Below are 21,839 nucleotides of genomic sequence, written 5' to 3'. Positions count from 1 at the left end.
CCATGCCTCCAAGCACACCAAGCTTGATGATTCCACTAATCAAGGCTTCAAGAACACTTACAATTGACTTCCAAGGTGTCAATCAACCTTTACACCAAGAGATTATTCCCAATCTCTTAACTCAAGTTATCCCAACACTCAATCACTCAAATAAAGATTACAAATTTTTTTTTTCTCTCACAAAGTATATGGTTACAAAATCAATGCCCAAATGTGAGAATAAATGAAACAAGAATGTATTTAAGACTCAATAAAGATTGTATTCTTGATTATAAGCTCAATGATAATGTTGTGATCCATCTTTGTTTGAGTTTGAATGAGCTTATTTATAGTTGGAGCTGAAAATAGCCGTTACTGATTGTCTGCTCGTAAACGGATCACCATTAACGGTTAACCGTTTGGACTGGTCAAATTTACCGTTGAGCCAAATTTCAAATAAACGGTTAACCATTTGTCACTACCCTTTCACCGTTAAATTCCAAATACTTGCAAAACAAATTTCTGCTATCCGTTCTTACTAAATGGTTAAATATTAGTAACGAATGACATTATGAAATTTATTGGTTAATCGTTTGACGTTAACGGTTCGCTGGTTATTTCCAATAACCTGCAAAATGAAAAAGCCTTATCTGTTTCTGTTAAACGGTGCAAGATTAGTACAAGCTTCCATTCTGAAATTTATCGGTTAATCGTTTTGTGTTTTCCACTTTTGCTAACCGGTTGGAGCTTAAGCAATTGACCCTATCTGGATTTGATCAATTAACTGTTTCAAGGTAAACGGTTCACCGTTTAATTCCAGAATCACAGTTTTAGCCAAATATTGCAGGGAATCATTTTCCAATTGAAGTTTAATAACTATCCATCTTTCACAAACATGATTAGAATGATTATATGGCTTTTGTTTATTAATGAATAGCTCCAACATTTTAATAAAAAAACATTTAAAGTTTGTTATCATCAAAATCAATATTATAAACATATACATGTTAACAACAATTAATTTTGCCGTAAATATAAACCAAAAAATATGACAAATTAATATCGAGAATGGAATCAAAAGGGCGTCGAAGCTTTCAATCATCATCCAATTCCCTTTATTATGTTCATCATCAATTCAATTTTAATGCGCAAAATTATTAGTTCTAATCATGAATTCATCAAATTTAATTTGATCAGAACTCCCACTCAATAAAATAATTCATGAGATATCGTAAAAATATATATAGAGTTGAGCAACAACTAAGGTAGAATTTCAATTAAAAACATAGCAACATATTGTTCAAACAACAAAGAGAAAAACAACATCTAAAAGTATAAAACATAACAAATGAAAAAAAAAAAAAAACCAAACATGGTTAAACTAATATCTCGACTCTACTACATGTTCTTAAAATATTCTTTGTTACTCGAGATTCTTTCATCCAACTTAAACTCATGTGTAAATCTCCACATAAAAATAATTGTTCCTTCTCCATGATTCAGTTTATAGTTTTCTCATACCATAATTTCTGCCATCTACCAAGGCGACTAGCTTGTCTTCCATTTCGAAGGCTTATGTGAATGCTAGGTACTAAAGTTCGCCTCATATTTTAAGCAAGACAATGCTCCTCCATTAGCTCAATTTCACACCTCAACATATAATATGCGTACGAGGTATTCTTGATCTTCTCTAACATGCGATCCTTAAAGATAAACGTATTATCATCATCATGTAAGAAATTGATGAGGATCCGTTGATAATTATCCTAGTTTGTATACTTAGTATATACTTTTCCATACATTAAGTAGATAAACACGCCATATATGTCTTCTATGTTCATGCATATAGAATGATCGGGGTCCATCTTAAAATTCTTCATTTTCTTCACAAGTTCATTGCGAGATAAGTTATTATTAGTCTCAATTAGATCCATAGGAGAAACTCAAGCTCTAATTGTCATTAATCCCTCTTCCTCAGTCTACAATTTTCTAACGGGAGGCATCTAAGACAAATAACATAAAATTCATATTAGTGATTGTTAACAAACGACTAAAACACGAGATATAATCAATTTTTAGCCACTTTCCATGAAAGAAATATTTTCGAGCTCCCACTATAGTGAAATATTTATTAATGTAATGCTCATCCAAGAAATAATATATATTTTATCCAAATTTTATTTCAAAATTAAAAATTAAAAAACTTTTATTTAAGTTAAAATTAAATTTTGGATCAAACGGTGCCCAAATCAGAGTCCCGGATAGCAAGATACATTTAAAATATTAATCTAGACACATTATGCCACACGCATAGTCAGACGTGTGTATTCTACGCGCAATACAGTGCTTGCTACAGTATGCTACAGTTTCACACAGTCATGCACTCTCCATGCACATAATCGGAGAGTGGAACCCACACACCGCCTCTTTCGGATCCGATGATGTCAGGTCTGATATCTTCCAACTCGATTTTTCATCCTTATTCCAATGGTGGCTTTAGATTTTCAATCGAAGGTCAGAATAAGCCGTAATCATAAAAAAACCAAATATAATATTGTTCATCATCTTTTTCAAAATTAGGGTTTCTGAAATTTTGTAACACCAATGCTACCAGATTCATATTTTGGCCATAACTTTCTCATTTTAAGTCCGTTTTTAACAAATTACATATCGATGGAAAGCTCTCGAAAAGATCTTTCCAATGATTTATAACAAACAATGTCAGATTTCCTATATCAAAAGATATGATCAAATAAAATTTTGAGTTTTATGTTTTAATTAGGGTTCATACAAATTAAACCCTAGGTCGCATTTATGTCATTTAATTCCAGAATTTTACAATGATTCTAGCATTCAAGAACATAAATTGAACAACCACAAGATTATATATTTCATGAAAAAAATTAACTCATAAAATTCATGCATTTTTCATGAAATAAATTTAACCATTCATACAAATCCAACACAAAAACCGGCTCTGATACCAATGTTGAAAATAATTAAGTATTTTAGAAATACCTTTCTTCTCAAATTAAGCAGCAGAGTAATCAAGTGTTGGATCACGTCAATAGTCGGAAAGAAATCACGAATGGAAATCTCCCTCTAATCACAATATAAATGCCCTCCTTTTTTATGATTTGCTCAAAGGTCTTAAACTTTCTTCTCTCTTTGTTATTGTTCCTCTGCTATTCACGTTCGTATTTTGTTAAGGGGGTTTTTTTCTTATCTTGGAAAGTAACATGGGAAGTTGATTTTAAATCAACTTCCTTTAACTTCCTATATCTGCACATGGTCATTGCTTACCCATCTAACAATTTCAATAGATAAAATTTCGGACCAAATATCAATATTATACTCTAAATAGATCAAGTATTATTAATAGAAGAAAAATCAAATATAGCAAAGCAAATGTTATAAATATAGGGGTATATTTGTATTAAATGGGGTCCGTTTATCAAATAAAAATTTTAAAAATTTAATGAGGTGCATTTACGAGTAGAGAAGAGAATATATCTCCAACTAAAAATATATTATTTGTTCTTACAACTTTATATTTTTAATAATTTTAAAAAAATTTGAAAGTCACTCGATAAACCCGGGGCGACTACTAGGGCAACTATTATTCTAACTTCATCATAACATAACTTTTTTAGATTGAAATATTACTCTTGATACAGCTTAGACCCTTTTTTATTAAAGAGTTTTTACTATGTAAAATAAAAAAGAATTACTATAATTTACCATGTAACATAGCAAGGCTCTTATGGTGGTGGAATCTTAACACCGGAACTGTTTAATTCTTATTAGTTATTTTTTCAACCATGATCACGAGTCAATGCTTACGTGTCAAAATCAGAGGCACTAGCTGAACAAGACGACGCCGCCTGATTGCTAAAATCACCATTTTGCCTTTTTATAACCCCGCTGTTTCACCAAAATTCCCAAAATTTCGCGAAAAGCGAGAGACCGATAACACCAATCGCCATTTCGAAGAGATAATCAGAGAGAGATTTTGAAGATGTTGAGGGTCGCGGCGAGAAGGCTCTTATCACCATCCTCATCATCGTCATTGAGGCCCATCGCATCGTCTCGGAATATAATTAACGGCGCCGGTTCATCGTCCTCCTCCAACGATGATTTCAGATCCAACGGCTTCTATGGCTCCGGATATCTTGGACCTCAGTTTCAACTTCCTTGCCGAGGTGAGTTAGGGATTTTCAGCCGTCCTTTTTTTTTTTTTGGCGATATTTTATTGGCCGATGTATGTAGGTTTTTTTGTTTTTTTAACGATGTCGATACTTTTCTGTAATTTTATTCATTTTCGATTATGATACTGGTAGCTTTGTCTGAGATTAAGCTTGTTATTAGCTGTTAGGCTAAGATTATTGTTCATGGTGATAAATTTTTTTTGAAGAATTTTGGTATACTCGAGTAGATAAAAATGTGTTGTTGTTGTTGTTGTTGTTTTTAATTCTCTACAAGATTAGTGTTTAGCACATCTATGCTGTGTGGGACTGGCAATACTCATACTGGAAAGGGCAGAAGGCATTGGGTTGTTGGTATGTAGAACCATTTTTTAAGGAAAAAGTATTATAGTTTTAAGCGAAGTCAAAATTTGTTGCAGCAAAAGGGTAAATTTTTCTGTTTCTAAGAACTATTAGGAATATGTTTAATGAGATCCTAACCTCAACTCATTTGGCGGTGGTTATTTTGGTAATAAATGAAGTAATACAGCAATTACCAGGCCTAACTAGAGTAAAAGAAATACTTGTAGAAGTGCCTCTCTCTTTTTTGAAAAAATAAAAATTTCAATGAAAAGTGAAAGTCCAAGCTTAATGTTGTCTAAACCGACTTTCTCTGATGTTGATTGAGGAGCCAAAGTTTGCTACCAGAATTTTATGACAATGGATATATGGTGTTTCATCAAACCGATCTGTTGACTAGTGGAATTGTAGTGATGAATCCTGTCCATAATTAGATGGATGTTAAACGGGTTCTAATTGCAAAACCTTGCTGTGGTTCTAATGCCATTTCCCAAGTCAGTTTGGATGCTCACGGGGTTTCACTTTTTACTTAAAATATCATGGTTGCTTATTTTCTCTTTTACATTTAAAGATGTGTCACAAGCTCAAACTGGTTTGAAATGCTATATGTAGGAAAAATGTGCTTCTTAGCTCAACTTTCATTGGAGTCTTATGTTGTTTAGAGTTGAAGGGTGCCTACGAGTGGTTATGAGTGAGGGTTGAAACAATGATAATGTATGTAACAGTATTTTTTAGATGAATAACTCTGATAATCGATGGAAACGATAATCTTTTATTGTCTATTATGGTACATATTCATTTATTTATTATTTTGAAGTTGATCTATTGAATTGCTTGAGATTGATGGTATGTTAAATATGTTGCATGGTAACTCACCTAAATTGATGCATGAGATTGCTTGCTTACTCAACTCTAGTTATGGGGTTTTACTATTTGCTTCCACGTTTGGTGAGTGTACTTGTGAGAGAATAGAAACTGGTACTGCATATTGTGAAGAAAAATAGTTGAGATGCAACAGTGCCTGCTAATTCCACTAAGGCAATAAATTATTTTTCTGTGATACATGATGCAAGTTACAAATTTTACTGGCCTGTTGATGTTGTTCGTTGCCCAGGTTTTTCTTCTGAGTCACTGACACCAAGAAATGAAGAAAGCCTGGTTCCAGGTGTTCCAGCAACAGTGGCAGCTGTTAAGAATCCCACTTCTAAGATAGTATATGATGAATACAATCATGAACGTTATCCTCCAGGTGACCCCAGCAAGCGGGCATTTGCCTACTTTGTCCTGACTGGTGGTAGGTTTGTGTATGCTTCACTCATCCGTCTACTTATCCTTAAATTTGTACTGAGCATGTCAGCGAGTAAGGATGTTCTTGCTATGGCCTCTCTTGAGGTTGATCTGTCCAGCATTGAGCCAGGCAGCACAGTGACTGTTAAGTGGCGGGGCAAGCCAGTTTTCATCAGACGTCGGACTGAGGAAGATATCAAGCTGGCCAACAGTGTTGATTTGGGATCTCTTCGTGATCCTCAGCAAGACGCTGAGAGGGTTAAAAACCCGGAGTGGCTTGTAGTTGTTGGGGTCTGCACACATCTTGGTTGCATTCCTTTGCCAAATGCTGGTGACTTTGGTGGATGGTTTTGCCCTTGCCATGGTTCTCATTACGATATCTCTGGCAGGATTCGCAAGGGACCAGCACCATACAATTTGGAAGTACCCTCTTACTCCTTCTTGGATGAGAACAAGATGCTCATTGGTTGATAAGTGTGACGTCCTGTACCGGTGATCCATGGTTATTTGGGATCTCATTTTTTTTTAAAATATTTTATCAGATAATGTCGAAGATAAATGCCTATCTTTGTGTCTTGCCACCCTTTCATTGGGGTTGGGATACTGTAACTCAGAATAAGTTGCCTGGTTTTGACACATTGTCTTTTAACCTAAATTTTCATTGTTTTTGTTTTACTACTTTTTTAGCAGTGCTTAAACTTTTTCAACCAATAGTGATGCAGAGGGCTCTCCGGCTCTCTTTATTATGTGTATGTTCATCTACAGAATGGTGATCGGCTCTGATTGTTCGTTGCTGTATCTCTGATTTCTTTCTACAATTCCTTTTATAAGAGGAGAAGGGAAAGCTTCTTATCTGTTTTTTCTCTTCTCTCAATAACATAGATGTGCTGCTGCAGCTTTGCATGAAACGGTGTAACCGATTCATATTCATATCAGCTGTGGTCCTGTGGCCTGTGTAGTTTACCACTACTTGTCTGTATTCTTCAGCTCTGTGTTTTACGGATTTCTACCATAGCTTCGGGACCTGGGCTAGAATCCTCAGATTGCCTGGATAAGTTATTAATTGATCAGCCCGCTACCCTATAGCTCAATTTTACCTAATCAATATTGGCAGTCGCAACTTCTCTTTCTCGTAGCTTTGCAATTGCCCATCTGATTGCGTAAAAATTTCATGTTGAAGTCAAAGTTGCTTTATGGTGAAAACATTGCATGTACACACGTTCAAGACTCAGTGCAAGGATCTTTATTGACAATACAATATTAAGCTAATAAAAGATTCTAGATTGCAAGATACAAAAGCTAAAAAATAATCTGTATTAATAGCATATGAATCTCAAAATTTCTGCAGATTACAAACATAAAAAATCCTAATTCCCTCTCCTTTAAGACATTATACAGAGTGACAGTTGTGATAGCCTTGACTGCCCAATTTGCTGTACCTTCTAATTGGCCAACACAAAAATTTGGAATAATCTTTGCATCAATCTTTGTCATCTCTCAAAGATCCCCTTAACATATACCATTCCTTTTTCATTTAGCTGAAGCTCCTTTCTCATTTGCTCAACTTGCTGGTCGTCCCCTTGAACAAGGATCTCGGACAAATCCCCGTCTTCTCCAACCATCATTTTAACTTTAATCTGCTCTTTCCTTGACGCTCGCTTCCAATAATATGCTCCCCTGTTTAGAACCCAATAGCATTAGTATTTCAAGCTAAATATTACATCACTGATGAACAGAAACAGCACACAGGCAGTTTGCACTTACGCTAACGGACTTAGGATGGTGATCCAGAACCAATTATTGCCAATATCAGGATAGGTTATGGTAAGAACAAGAGCAACACTTGCCAAGCTGATGCAGGTGCAGAATGTGAGGAATGCTGCTTGGCCTCGACTTGGAACCATCATGCCTTCAAACCTTCAAACAAATTAAAAGCATTAAAAAGTAACCATTATGCTAATAAACATCACCAACAAGAGGCGTTTGTAAAATTCACTTCAGCATTCAACATTCAGCATTTGTCCCTCATCCTTAGCATTCTGTAGTAATATTACGTCGAGTAGTACTATTGTGAAAACACTTCAGGTCAAATTGCACACATAATTATCATTATCAAGTGCTTAATAAAGCACTTAAAAGTACTATTTGTTGTAGAAATACACCTATTACATGCTCTCTAAAAAGAACCCGAGGTGTCTTTTCAATTCCAGAAACCATATTGGTCTACAACACTACAACACAGATAAAAATTGCACTTTTCGTAAATGTTTTTCCTAATGATTCCAGAAACCCCCTACAATACTCACCCTACATCAATGAAGCTATTAGCTTGAATTTTGATTGAGAAGGCATTTAAAATGAAATGATAGTTGATATATAATAAACATTTGAAATCATAGGAAAAATTCTAACCGTGATTGTGCCATTGTGTATTCCATGTGAAACCCAAAAAAGGTCCTATAGCAATTCCAAAATTTTCTAGCAGAATGGGCGAGTATTGGAAGTTGAAGCTATAGCATGCACAACTAATTAGCCATTTTGACACAACATCACATTAGAGAAATGCATTGCATACACCACAAAATCGACTGTAAAAGGTATCCAGATAGATAAGAGGATGAGACACTAGTTGCTTACGTTATAACCTCTCCTCTATCAGTGACCACAAAATTATTGCGAGTGAAGAATGAAAAGATTTCTCCCGCAACCTGATTCGGTGCCTTCTTGCTTTCCCCTTCTCCTACAAATGTCTTTTGCACTATCTGCAACAATAATGAAATGAATCCCATAACTCATTTCAATATGAGGGTGTCCTCAAAATATCTTTAAGAAGTAATTTGAGGTAACTAAAAATTCATATACCTTGGATTTAACTGAGCGTTTGATGAGGGACCAAAGGCCAGGAACAGAGATGACAAACAAACCAAGAGAAGTGTAGTAGCTAGCCAATGAATAGCCTGCAGTACTCTCTGCTAGTAGATACAGTGACTGACGGTTTTGGTCAAGATTGTTGATGTGCTCAATAAGAGCTGAAGTTGATGCTAAGAGAGGCTCTTGCACGGCTACAGCAACTGCTAGCTGCTTCTTCTTGGCTCTTGTTGTTGGTGAAGAGGGTGGGTTTGGAGCTTGCCTCAGCCATGATTGCTGTTGAGTTGAGTCCTTGAATTTAAGCTTCGAGTGAAGAGAGAATGAACAGAGAAGCTGTGGGGTTGGCGGTGATGACGACGACGATAATAGCTTTGCTGCCATTTTTAGTTTTGCAGGAGATCGATATCGAAGCTGTGTAAAATTTTATGGTTACGGTTCAGTTTTTTTTTTCTTTTTGTGATGGTCAGCTGTTTGAATGGCCAGGATTTGATAGCGTCTTTGGTAGCTAAAACGACACGATGACACGTTTGTGAACGAACGAAACGACTGATATTGGCTTAAACGACGACTCAACTGCGAAATGTGAATGCATTAGAGGCCCACGGTTCGACTAAAAAAAAAATGATATTCCATTATGATATATTTGTATTAAAATTTGAAGAATTTGATCAGAAGAATAGAGTTGAACATGCGTTTAAAAAAAAATACGACATTGAAATTAGAATTGTGCATATGATTTTAGAAGCATATTTTAATTTACATTTTGCTTAGAAAATGATCTTTAACTAATTGAATTACCTAGGAATTAGCAAACTTTCTGATATAAACTTTGAGTGATTGTTGCAATTGTACGGGTTCAAAGAGGTAATATGCGAACTTATTAAATCTATTGAATGAATCTCAAATCTTACATTCGGGTCTGTAACTATAAATTTTTAAATTGCTACAAATAAATTTTGTATTCTATTCTGTTGCTTTTAATGGAGTATGATTATTTCATGATCAAATTTCTCATGAGGATAATTTTTGTGGGTGATTAGTGGTTAATAAATAAAAAAATATTAAATTTTAACTAGGGGTATTATTATTTTACCACCTAAATTTTTCTGATATATTACGTTATCACCAAAATTTTCTAGTAATTATTTTTTTATATATAATATTTTACTTTTTATCATTTTACCATTAAACTATTAACTTCAATTAAAAAATTACTGTCTTAGAGATATTTTAGGAATTTTAGTATATCAAGGCAAAAATTTTATAATTCGGGTGGGCTGTTTGAACTCACCAATTTACTGCATACACTTTCTTTTTAATTAAGAATTTTATTATGCAAATAATTTTTGAAAAAGTTACATAATTAACCATTTCTTCTCAATTTCATAAGTTCTCATCAATTAATTCAAATATATTATTTTAGCTACAAATTATTGATATCACTAACTAAGAGGAACAAAACTCACAATTTTAAAATGAAAATCAATAATTTTTTATTAGTTATGAAAATTAATGAATATATAAATTAATGAAAAAAAACTAAAAATCAAGGAAAAAAAATTCTTATATATAGAATGCATAAAATAAAGATGATAATATACTTAGAAAGACCAAAAAATTAAAAAGAAAGTAAAATTGAGTGTTCAGTTTATAGAATACAAGAGGTGAGAGAGAATACACAATTGTAAGATAGAGAAAGAAAAAGATTAGTGAAGGATATTTTCAAGATTTTTAAATTTTAAATATTTAATAATGAATTTATTTTTTAAAATGGGTGTAGAGAGAAATTTGGTGGGTTCAAATAGCCCCACCCTTATGATACTTACAATTTTATCAATTGATTATTATAGATATCTAAAATGCTCAATTAATAAAACCATTCTCTCTAAATAATTAATTTTATTTTTTAATTCAAAAAATTAAATTATACTTACATAGGTTGAGGGTAAAATAGACCTTTATTGTAAATTATATTAACTTTAAACGATTTAGTGGTAAAATAATAAAATTTTAAACATTAATAAGAAAAAATAATTGTTAAAAAACATAATATGTTAAAAGAAATTAAACGATAAAATTATAATATCCCTTCCAACTATTCTCGATCAATACGAAAAAAAGAAATAAATTGAAACAATGTGAATGCGAAGCACAAGTCACAGAACAAACAGCAATAAAGGAGGGAGACCATACATCAATAAGAAAAAGGATAAAACGTTTACTTTGAAACCTCAAAAAGTCCACAATATCATACAGACCACAAGTTGCCTTCTGCTTTAACTATTCAAACCAAACCATGAACGGCTTGGCACTAGGGCTAGCCCAAGCCAAACACAATTAGTAATTATTATTCTTCGCTTTAAAATAATTAAATAAATATAAACTTATTGGCAGTTTTTTTTTTTCCCCGAAAAGATGTGTAGGTAGTATATAATTTTAAATATTGTATTCTCCACAGCATTAGAAAACATTTTTTTTTTAAATCCTCAATTGAGATTTATATTTTCTCAAATTTATCTCATTTACAACAACGAGATCTATAATAAAAAATAAGATGGATGAAAATTTGTGTTTCTATTTTCTGTAATTATTGAATTGGATGAGAATTAGTTAGTCAATTTAAATGAATTAGATGTATCATCAATAATTCAAGATACTAATTTTTTTTTTCTTTCAATTCAACAATTCACGCATTTTATCCTTCACAACTCCCGTTCATTTGCACAATCTTAGAAATTCTACATATAAAAATTCCATAAATCACTAATATTTAGTGCATTGTTCATTTATTTACTTTTTATGCCCAACTTGTGAGCCCCGTATGAATCTATTTGGGCTCTCATATCATGTTGACTCCCAAAATTTCATATAGATTAGATGTAATTGACACCACTAACTACAAAAGTTAAATAAATTGGATTACATGCTCAAGGGTTATTCAATATATTAGATTGCATTGTATTATTTGTAAATAATCATAATAGTAACTAAATAAAAATCAAATAAAGTCAAATCAAGCAGTCAGCAATTGGGATAAAACAAAGAAAATAAACTCAACAAATGACTATTACATAACAAAACAAGGTAAATTCACGAGTGTAGGATGAAGATAAAATTTGTGTCATCATTTATCAATAACAATTGGCAATATTTTAATAACATGAAAAGTAACATTAATAGTGTTAAATCAATTAATTGCATTTAAAGATGACAAATGGGCTGGACGGCACGTGGCACGGTATGGGCATAGCACGTATCCCTATAGCACAAGCACGTTTTGATGGGACACATGGCACGACACAACATACACGCAGGCTAAATTAGACTTAGAATTCTAGGCACGTGGGTTTTAAAAGTACGGTACGATCAGAAATAAGTTAAAGCACAATATGTAAAAAAGCCAACAATAAACACGTTTCACTTTTTTTATGAAAGTAAAATTAAAATTTTATGATTTTACAAATAACTTAAAATTGAATCTTTTAAATTCATTTAATTCATAGTTTGAAAAAAAAATACTATAATTGATTTATATTTATAATTTAGTAAAAAATAATCGATATCATGATTTAATAAATAAAATTATAAATATCATGATTTTATAATATATGTATTAATATTATTGAGTTATGATCTATAACTCTATGTAAGTTCAAGATAATAATTAAATTAACTATTAAGAAAAATTTATTATTATTGTCGTTGTTAAGTATTAAAAAGGAATTATAATACCATAAGGTCAAATTTAGTCATTAATATTATATTCTCTTACTATTTTTAGTTTATTATTATTGAATATACACTTGAGTTTTGAATTTTCTATTCTATTAAATTTAAATAAAGACACATAGATCCAAAAAAGTATATAGGCTTAAAAAAAGTATACTAACTTCTTTTGTTTGGCACGACATAGCATGTGTGGCCATGACATGAGTGCACACGGCACGTGTGTCGGGCTGAGCTTAAGCAAAAAAATTAGGTACGGTATGAAATGGTACAAAACACATAATGTGCACGGTATGATACGAGCACGAGCACTCATGGACCTTCCTTTGATGGCTGTCCCATTGGGCATCTCTAATTGCACCAATTAACATCCCTTGATAAAAAGTATAAATTTAGTTAGGTGAGAGAGAACACTCCATTACCAATAAAAAATCAACATCAAATCTTTGATTTTTCTTTTTTTCCTAATCTATCAGTGAGAGGAGAAATCATCTCATCTTACCATTAAAATCACACACATGCACAAAAATGAAAAACTAAAAAAAAAAATATGAATAAATAAATATGCACCACCGACACGGATAAGAAGAAAAAGGCAAAAAAAAAAGGGAAAAATAGAGCGGACTTAGAGGAAGTGACAAACAAAGACAAGCCGTGGATCGAGCCGAGCTGAGCCGCGCCCAAGCGCCCGATTGAAAGACAGAATGTTACACTAATCACCATCACGGTTGCGACCAACCTCAGTCGTCCGATCTTTTTCTCCATCAATCAGCTCATCATCCCATTTGTTTTTCGTGTTTCTGTTTGTTTTTGGTTGCCTCTCCACTCTCTTTCACTCGTCTCCACAAAAGAGAGGGGAAAAAAGAAAAAAGAAAAAACCTAATCGGATAATACAATTATACGAAACCCCATCTTTTTAATCTCTCGCTGCTCTGTCGCCCGTGCCGTTATTAAATAAATACGATAATTTAATTTAATTTAATTTTGTTATTATAGGTTTTCGCTGCTGATTTAGTGGGCCAGAGTTAGAGTTAATTTCAGGTATTACTTTTTGTTCTGTGCCTTTTTATTTTAGGTTTTATTTTCTTATTTTTTCGCTAATTCGAGTTCTTAATTACGTTCTTTTTCATTGTCTTCTTTATCTGGGGGATAATTGGTTTTGGGTCTGTATTGTGTTAATTCAAATGGTTTAATTCTTTTCAGTTGCATTGTTGGATGTTGAAGATTGTTTTTTCGTTTTACTGAAATTTGGCCTGGATTTGTGGCTTATTTATTTTCTTTTTCATTAAAAATAGCTTAGTAAAATTTATACTATGGAGTCGTGAACTAATTTGGTGATTGTTGAATATTGTTGTTGCTTCCTTGAACTCTTGTGTTTATTTTGTTTTTTCAGTATCAGTTCTATTATCTGGTGATTCATCGGCTTAAGTTAATGGGTTTTTATTCCATTGAAGTAATTGTATGTGGTTATTGGTGGTTTGTAGTTTCGTATGGACGGTAACTACTATAAGTGCTTTAGCTAGGGATTTTTTGACATATTGTGTCAATGGCGGCTGATCAGTGGAGAAAAAGATTGAATGGTGTTAGTGTTGGAGGTTGTAGTCCTTTGGAGGATTATAAGATGAAGAAGAGAAAATTGGGATCACTACAAAATGGTTTGAACTCGAAATCAAATATTTCCCTTAAGTGGGATGAAAGTAAAAAAAAGGTCATTGCCAAACAGGAACAGATTGGGATAAGTCGAAGGATTTCAAAGCCATTTACTGATTCTGTTTCGGGTTCAAAAACTGTTTTGGGCCATTTAGCGGATGCTTTTTCTGTTCCCCAAGAAATTTTTGAGTTGGAGAATTTGACTGAGGTGCTCTCGTATGAGGTAACTAAAAGTCTATAGTTATTATTACGTACTATTTTGCTGCAAATAGTGTTTTCTGGAGCTCAAGTTTTGTTATATCCATTTGTATGGAACTTGTTACAGGTTTGGCAGACTCAATTATCAGAAGAAGAGAGAAACTATCTCAAACAGTTTCTTCCCAGTTCGCAAAATGCTGAGCAAGTTGTGGAAGCATTACTTACTGGGGAAAATTTTCACTTTGGAAGTCCATTTCTCAAATGGCAAGTATTTACTTAAGAAACAATTGCGCACAAATTATGTAACTATAGACAAAATACACACACATCTCATACATGCATCTCGTAAATTATCCAAACTCACACTCAGACATAAGCATGCATTAATGATTCACATAATATGCATGTTCACTTTTCTTCTTGTGGTTATATTAGTAAGAACGGTTAAAGGCTTATGTGGAAAGCAGTATTCTATTCCTTCGCGGTAACTTCCGCTAGTCTGATTTTCGATATACAGATATGTTTTATGCCACTGGTATATGTCAAGATTTAAGAATACTTTTAAGCTGATTTGCAAGCACAAGCAGTCAGACGAAGGGTAGTGAGAAGGATTAGTGATTTTGGATTAAGTTATAGGTTGGATGATTAGAAAGAGAGAGAGATATGAAAGAATGACGTGCCTCTTGTCTTGAGATGACTGTTTTATTTCATTCTCATGATAGTGTATTGCAGTTATGCTTGTTTTGGGTCGTGGCAGGGTAACAAGGGAATCTGGAAAATTTAACCTGCTAATCAAAGTGAGAAAAGAAATAAGTATTGTCAGGTTATCACTTGGTTCACATTATTTGGTATCATTTGGGTCTACTGTGTCCAAGCTTGTATGAAACAAACTTTATCACAACTGCAGCTTTATTTATAAGCTATTTGTATGCTTCAGCATGATATAGAATGTGAAAGATGGACGTATAATGTACTTTATGGTCCTTGAAAGACTTATCCCTAGTCCAAGATCCGGGTTAGTTTATGTAATGGAAAAAAATTGCTGCAGGGGTGCTTCACTTTGTTCAGGCAATTTTCATCCTGATGCAGTTCTTCACAAGGAACGATCTTTAAAGGCCGATAAAAAAGCATACTTCTTGGAGTTGCAGAAATATCATAATGAGTATGTGGTTGTAGCCAATATTTACACCTCTTGTCATACTGTTGTTTGAACTGGTGCATTTGCCCAAATTATGTAGTAATGCTTTGTCTTTGCAGTATTCTAGAGTACTTGCAGAAGTTGAAGCAAAGATGGGAAAGCTGCAAAGATCCAGAAAAGGAAATTTTACCGAAGATTTGGAGGTTGATATTCATGTCTCAATTTTTTTTTCCCTGTAAATTGTTAATGTTATGTGGAGGCAGTAGCTTCCACCTTCTTTACTTCAGATAACTCATAAGTCACGCAGAGTGTGTGTTTCTGATTTTGGAGAAAGATGATTGCTCATTAATTTACAATCTGATTTGTTGTTACATGGAAGTTAATGAGAGATTTACATTCTGATTTTACTCAAACTATCTTGTTGTGCAAGTTTTTATGTTTTTAATTTTATTTGGAGATGATGGGGCTTCAGATATCTTAGTGGAATTAGCTCACTGGAGTGTATCTGATGAAATGGGTTTTTACAACCTAAATGAGGAGCTTTTTTTATGGCTGAAATATTGTTGTGATTGCATGATTAATAATTGGTGATTTTCTAGTTATTCCTTTTCTAATATTTCTTTTGTACAACTTGAAAGACGTTCAGATGTTTGCTTTTTATAAAATGTAGACTTCTTCATGTTCCATTGCAACTCAACTTTGAATTGCTTCAACTCTTTGAATTTCATTGGAACATGAAGGCATCCACTGTTTATAATGTATGAACAACATGGCTGGAGAATAATTGAATACACACACCTTTTTTCATTTGTTACCCTTTCCTTGATGGTGTTTTATCTCATTACGTGTCTTTAATGAGTTGTTTTAGGTTGAGAAGGGATGTAGAGAAAAGAATTTCCTCAAATGCTTATGAATCTAGACCGCATGACCTTGAGCAGGATGTTACTGCAACATCTGAATCATGTTCATGGGTAGCAGATGAGAAAGCATGTAGTAGTGATAACCAGAACTCCTCAGTTATGAAGGGAGGAGAACTTCACAAAAGGTAACTTAGATCAACAAGCAATAGCACTCAAATCTGCAAGATTTATTGTACATAATTTAGACATAGATTTTCTGTTTTATACCTTCATATAAGGATTTTTGGAAGAAAATTTCTTCTTCTTTTGTCAATTCCCCCCCCCCCCCTCTCGCAACTTGCAAGAATATATGTTTGTATGCTTTCATTGATGTGTCTCTGATAGGCGTTAGAGGCTGGCTATCTTCTTGTTTTTGGGACTGGTTGACTATTTCCAGTAATTGCAAAAGCATAGTTTGGGTAGGATTTGATGTTGTTTTATCTCATTCATTTATTTATTTTGGATTTGGTGTTGTTTTATCTCATTCATTTATTTATTTTAATGTGTTACGCATATTTCTTCTTTTAACTAGTATCACTGGCTGGGTTTAATGTGTGCAAACTAAGGACAGATTTACTTTCTTGATTTTCATACTTAAAATATGTTAAACTTTGTTCTGGATGTGTCAGATGTTATTGCCCAAATAATATCTCTGGTGAAATGCATCTGGGCATAGTTTCTTGTCACAATGATATCTCTTTTTCCTTGTTAGTGTCTTTGCTTGTCATTAGACCCCAACATTTTTTGTATTTATGCTTATTTCCTGGATCTCTTATGTCACGAAAAGAGGAATTATCATGCCCTGTATTGATGAGCTTAAAACTTATTCGGTTATTGTTTTCATGGCTCCTTTATAAGTTTGTTCTGGCTTCTTGTTTCTCTGGGAATTATATATCTCTCATTTGATTGTGATTGATCTTATAAATTTCCATGAGTCTCAGGAACTATGATAAAGGTTTCAAAAAGAACAAATCTACAAATTCATTGATTGCTTCAGAGAATGTGCTAAATGTGGGAACAAAATTGAAAAAGGGATATAAGCTAAACAAGCACAATATCCACCATAATGATGGAGCCCAGTACATGTCATATGTCAAGGTTAGGCATCTCTTTAATTTTTGTTCAAGTTTAAAAAGCTTATTAAATATCTGATAAAGCAGGAACTGCTTGGTAACTCATTGTGATTCTATGAATGGAAAAATGATCCTTCTTGAATGATTTAACTTTGATTTTAATTACAATTTTATTTAATTTTCTGTAATATTTGTTCGAGTGTTTAATACTATTGTTTGTGCCCCTTTTAGTTCAAGTGGTAACTTAACAAGCAGCTTTTGATGAAAAATTAAAACCGTTATTTAACTAATCCACATTAAAGGGTTGCAAAGATTGTATAACACTTTACCACTCTCAACTGAGTGAAGACTATAAGATAACACTGCCGACATAAATAAAAAATTATTAAAGAACTAATGCAAAATGCCCCAAAGGGGCAGCCCGCTTGGTTGAGGGCTTGGGATCTGGTGCTTGGCTGTATCCAGGTCTCTGGTTCAGTCCTTCTGGTGAGCTTATAAATTCCACCCTTTGTTGTCTCTCGGGTATTGGGGTTGGGGCACCCGACTGACCCCTAGTTTAGGGCCTAGCCGGAGCAGACCATGGTCCGGGTTGGTGCAGTAGTCTGGGTTACCAGATAAAAAAAAAAGTAACAGAATTACAGTACTCATGAATAAGAAAACGGGCCACTGCTGAAATTCACTTTTTGGTCTGGTGTAAGATTGTGTTGAAACATGTGTTAGGTATTCACTTGTATGTACTTGCTTTCCCCTTTTTTTCTTGGCTGTGGTCAATGGGTCAGGTACTTTCCTATCCAATACTGACAGTGATAGGATTTTTATCCTGGATCTTTCCTACAACCCCTTCAGACTTTTCCAGCAAGCTGTCAAGCACCTTTTTGTTTGCCATGTAATTGTTTCTCAAATCTGGATTTCTCTGGTGTCAAAAGCTTTGGAATTTTGTCTTCTGCAGTGGTTTTGGTTTCATTCCTATGACACCTTTAAAATTCTGCCACTGGGATTTCATGATTTTCAAGTCTCTCCTGTCTTAGCTTCCTGTCCTACATTCATGTCAGTCTTACCAAGCTCATGATTTACCTCAGTCATAAAGTTATAATTCCAAAACATTGATTGAGGAGATCAAATGTGGTTTTGGTGTTTTGGAGGTTCTTGCTGATAACGTCTTTTGGAATTTGTCAGATTAGCAGGAAGCAGCATGAACTTGTTAAGAGTATGAAGCAGTCTGGTAAGAGCATTCAGTGCCGGTCGATGAACCGTGTTTTAGGCAACTTGGAGAGTTTGCATGTTCAACCTTATGAAGTATTTCTGGAAGAAGAGCAGAAGAAGAAGTTGCATGAGCATTGGTTAGTTTGCTTGGAAGTGTACATTTTTTGTAAATTAATAAAAGTCTTTTGAGTTACTCCTGAATTTTATTTTGTGTTTCTGTAGGTTGAAATTGGCCACTGAAGATCTCCCTGCATTTTTTGTCAACTGGAAAGAAAGAAAGAAACAGCTGTGGGAAGTCACATTGTCTCTGAGGCAAGAGATGATGGACAAACTAGAATGTCAGATTGAGGTCAGTTATTCGGACTTTCTTGCTATTACCGTCTCTCTTTCTCTCTCTTTTAATGGGTGTCTTTTCGTCCATTTCTGATGAAATTTCTGTTCATGCTTGCATGGACGGACTGTTGTGCATAACATAGCTTGTGTTCAGAAGACATACTGAACCTTTGTCTCTATGTTCTTGCGGAGTTTAAATCTTCCCGGTGGTACTATGTTTAACTTGATTGTTTGTTATATGGTGTCCAGGATGAGGAGAAAGAGAACTCTGGCATTCAGGATGAGGAGGAAGAGAACTCTGGCATTCAGGATGAGGAGGAAGAGAACTCTGGCGGCGTGCAGGACGAGGAGGAAGAGAACTCTGGCGGCGTTCAGGACGAGGAGGAAGAGAACTCTGGCGTTCAGGATGAGGAGGAAGAGAACTCTGGCGTTCAGGATGAAACAAGAGAGAACCCTGAAAGTCCACCACAGGATAAGAAGGAAATTGTAGCAACAAACCATGAGTCTAACATAGAAGAAAATGTGGATGGTGCCCAGGGTTCTCCATGGAATCAGTCTCCTGAGCAGATTGCTTGCCATAGTGAGAGCCATGAGTTAAACCATGTAGACCATGAGTCTAACATAAAAGATGATGGAGACTCTGACCCGGGCTCCCCATGGAATCAATCACCTGAGCCGGTCATTTACCCTAGTGGGAGCCATGAGTTAAACCACATAAGTGTGGATCCTGAAAAGGATCACGTTGCCCATAACTCAGATAATTCTTCGTCAGATGTACGTGGGAACTCAGAGCAAATGAACACTGCAGATGATGCTGTCAATCGGGAAGTTCCGCTTTCTACTGGTGGAGATGTCTGGCAAGCCATTAGTAGGCCTCATTCTTTCTATGATTCTACTGCAAGCCATGAATTTACTACCAGTGGGTTGCCACTTATGAATCCACAACATAACCAAGATCAAAGGACTCGATTGATTGATCTGGAATCTGACTTGCATCAAGAAGACATGAGTAAAGATTTGTTGCACAGGCAACCAGATGATGGTGCCTTAAGCTCATATCAAAACCACGGCCGAAATGAGCTCCTGCAATCTCTTTTCAAGGGCCGGGAGATGTTATCATATCATCAAGAGCAGAAACAGACAGGGCTCCATTTCCAACCACCAGACAACTCAATGATGGCAGATGATGGCCAGTTCCCTGGACATTTCCAGGAGCATTTGGAGACATCATTGCCACTTGAGCAGGGGCAGAAGAGGATGAATGAGTTTTTCATGCAACAGAACATGTCACAGAATATTTTCTCCGACAGAGGTAGATACTTAATTCCAAGGCAAGAAAACTTGCAACTGGGAAACATGCATAATTGGAATGTCAATCCTGTCCACATTTCGGAGCCTCTTGAATCTCGCTTAAACGGTGGAGAATTGTTGAGTCAGAACTGGTTTTCTGGTGAGCATCAAGTTCGTGGTGGCTGGACCAATTCAGGTGGAGTTAGTATCCAGAGCCCGAGCGTCGGGAATGGAAGCAACGCAGATCAGAGTCTGTATAGTGTTCTACCCAGCTGTAGCCAATTACGTTCGGTTAATCCTTATGATTCGGTAGGAGCAAATGAGCAGTTTATTTCTTCAAGGAACTATGGATTGATGGCCGGAGGTGTTCCTGGGATGAGTAATGCATTACCAAACCCAGCTCATCCACTTGACTACTTGGGTGGGCGTGATTCTGTGATGCCAGACGAGATGGGTTGGATGAACATGCCAAATCAGAATCCTACTTTGCATGATCCAATGGGGAAGCCATACTTGAGGTCTTGGAATCACTAATAACATTCTTCCCCATGTTGACGTTGAGGTTAAAATTGATACCTGGGTTGGAAAATTGCTAAGAAATGATGAATGCAAGATGCATGTGGCAGGAGTTTGTAACCTGTTACTCATTGAAGGGAGATAATTTTGTGGTTACTGCAGATTCGCAGAAGCCAGAGTATACAAACCCTGAGATAGGTTTATTGTAAATACACCTACAGAAGAGCCAACTCAACACCATGTATATAACTTTAGATGTTAGATGGGCAGGTGAGAGATAAGTTGTGGGAAGAAGGGGAAAAATTCAGATTTCTCCTTATTGTTATTTGGTAGGCCAAAATATATATACATATTACATTTCATCTCTATGGGGATTTTTTGCTCTCTTGTTGACCGAGGAATATTTCAATAATTTTGGAGGCTAGGAATTGCTAAGCTCTCAGCTCTCGCTCTTTCTTGCTGTCGCTGTAACTCATGTTCTTTAGTTTTGCGTTCAGTTTCCTCACAAATTCACAGTCCGCTCCTGCTTGTTGCGTGTGTGCGCATCTCAGCGGATCAGCTTATGCGAACTTCATTCTCCACAATCCATAAAAAGATGAATTCGTTAAGCTGATTCTTCCTTCCTCATCTTCAGGGCAACTGATATTTGTGACGGTGAGAATTGCACTGTTGTTGTACTGTACAAGCTGAACCAGTTTACAATGTGTTTGCATTAGATATGGAAAAATATCAAATAATGTCGGCAATGCAGGTGTGGAAAAATCTTGATGTTGAGTGGTGGCCCTTCAATCTTCCGAGGGACAATTGAAAAGATAAGAGAGGAAACAGTAGGGTTTTGCACTTTACAAGTATTACTGTTAGCTTAGGTTGGATGGGACAAAACAAAAGCATTGTTTTCTCCCTACCAGGCAGGGGACCGAAGGTAGATTTTGATGTCAAATCTTAGAAATTAAAATATTTGCCAAGAAGAGATGAGGGTATGCGGTAAAACGGTTAAACCCATCGTAGAATGGGCTCAAGTACTTATTTTATTAAATGTAAATTTTCAAGCTATGGTCCAGAGATCCCTCTACACTATCCACATTAAACATTTTATAAAATTTGAAACTACTTGTATTGAAATATTCTAAAATCA

The 21,839-nt window shown here is 34.9% G+C and overlaps 3 protein-coding genes across 5 annotated transcripts; 2 read left to right on the top strand and 1 right to left on the bottom strand.

Moving 5' to 3' along the window:
• The first annotated feature begins 3,891 nt into the window (after window positions 1-3,891).
• LOC102624833 (cytochrome b-c1 complex subunit Rieske-4, mitochondrial-like) lies at window positions 3,892-6,562 on the top strand. The gene is made up of 2 exons (XM_006468836.4): window positions 3,892-4,181; window positions 5,638-6,562. Exons 1-2 carry the CDS (start codon window positions 3,998-4,000, stop codon window positions 6,279-6,281), a joined length of 828 nt encoding a protein of 275 aa, XP_006468899.2. The 5' UTR covers window positions 3,892-3,997; the 3' UTR covers window positions 6,282-6,562.
• A 539-nt stretch (window positions 6,563-7,101) lies between these two features.
• Window positions 7,102-9,131, bottom strand: LOC102625115 (protein COFACTOR ASSEMBLY OF COMPLEX C SUBUNIT B CCB1, chloroplastic). Its single transcript, XM_006468837.4, has 4 exons — window positions 8,673-9,131; window positions 8,448-8,572; window positions 7,575-7,727; window positions 7,102-7,487 (listed from the first exon to the last, which is right to left on the bottom strand). The coding sequence occupies exons 1-4, from the start codon at window positions 9,057-9,059 to the stop codon at window positions 7,301-7,303; spliced, it is 852 nt and encodes a 283-aa protein (XP_006468900.2). The 5' UTR covers window positions 9,060-9,131; the 3' UTR covers window positions 7,102-7,300.
• A 3,908-nt stretch (window positions 9,132-13,039) lies between these two features.
• On the top strand, window positions 13,040-21,139 carry LOC102625405 (uncharacterized). 3 transcript variants are annotated; one of them, XM_052435285.1, is made up of 11 exons: window positions 13,040-13,445; window positions 13,798-14,277; window positions 14,380-14,516; window positions 15,301-15,414; window positions 15,510-15,593; window positions 16,259-16,435; window positions 17,231-17,387; window positions 18,539-18,702; window positions 18,788-18,914; window positions 19,148-19,232; window positions 19,269-21,139. In XM_052435285.1, exons 2-11 carry the CDS (start codon window positions 13,951-13,953, stop codon window positions 20,720-20,722), a joined length of 2,826 nt encoding a protein of 941 aa, XP_052291245.1. In that variant the 5' UTR covers window positions 13,040-13,445; window positions 13,798-13,950; the 3' UTR covers window positions 20,723-21,139. The 3 variants fall into 3 exon arrangements, with proteins under 3 accessions (XP_052291245.1, XP_006468903.2, XP_006468901.2); XM_006468840.4 differs by having other exon boundaries at window positions 13,889-14,277; window positions 19,148-21,139; XM_006468838.4 differs by having other exon boundaries at window positions 19,148-21,139.
• Window positions 21,140-21,839: the final 700 nt, after the last annotated feature.

This window comes from Citrus sinensis, chromosome 2 (assembly GCF_022201045.2).
Source record: "Citrus sinensis cultivar Valencia sweet orange chromosome 2, DVS_A1.0, whole genome shotgun sequence".
NCBI lineage: Eukaryota > Viridiplantae > Streptophyta > Magnoliopsida > Sapindales > Rutaceae > Citrus > Citrus sinensis.
The sequence above is the reverse complement of the archived record's forward strand: the minus strand, read 5'-3'. Positions and strand labels throughout refer to the sequence as shown.

Excerpts from the sequence above, each read along its gene's own strand:
- LOC102625115 (XM_006468837.4), bottom strand. The coding sequence starts at position 9,059 with ATGGCAGCAAAGCTATTATCGTCGTCGTCATCACCGCCAACCCCACAG. Across the intron at positions 7,728-8,447 it reads GATAGAGGAGAGGTTATAAC|GTTTGAAGGCATGATGGTTC; the intron begins GTAAGCAACTAG and ends ATTTGTTTGAAG. Across the intron at positions 7,488-7,574 it reads ACCATCCTAAGTCCGTTAGC|GGGAGCATATTATTGGAAGC; the intron begins GTAAGTGCAAAC and ends GGTTCTAAACAG.
- LOC102624833 (XM_006468836.4), top strand. The coding sequence starts at position 3,998 with ATGTTGAGGGTCGCGGCGAGAAGGCTCTTATCACCATCCTCATCATCG. Across the intron at positions 4,182-5,637 it reads GTTTCAACTTCCTTGCCGAG|GTTTTTCTTCTGAGTCACTG; the intron begins GTGAGTTAGGGA and ends TTCGTTGCCCAG.
- LOC102625405 (XM_006468840.4), top strand. The coding sequence starts at position 13,951 with ATGGCGGCTGATCAGTGGAGAAAAAGATTGAATGGTGTTAGTGTTGGA. Across the intron at positions 15,594-16,258 it reads ATTTTACCGAAGATTTGGAG|GTTGAGAAGGGATGTAGAGA; the intron begins GTTGATATTCAT and ends GAGTTGTTTTAG. Across the intron at positions 17,388-18,538 it reads AGTACATGTCATATGTCAAG|ATTAGCAGGAAGCAGCATGA; the intron begins GTTAGGCATCTC and ends GGAATTTGTCAG.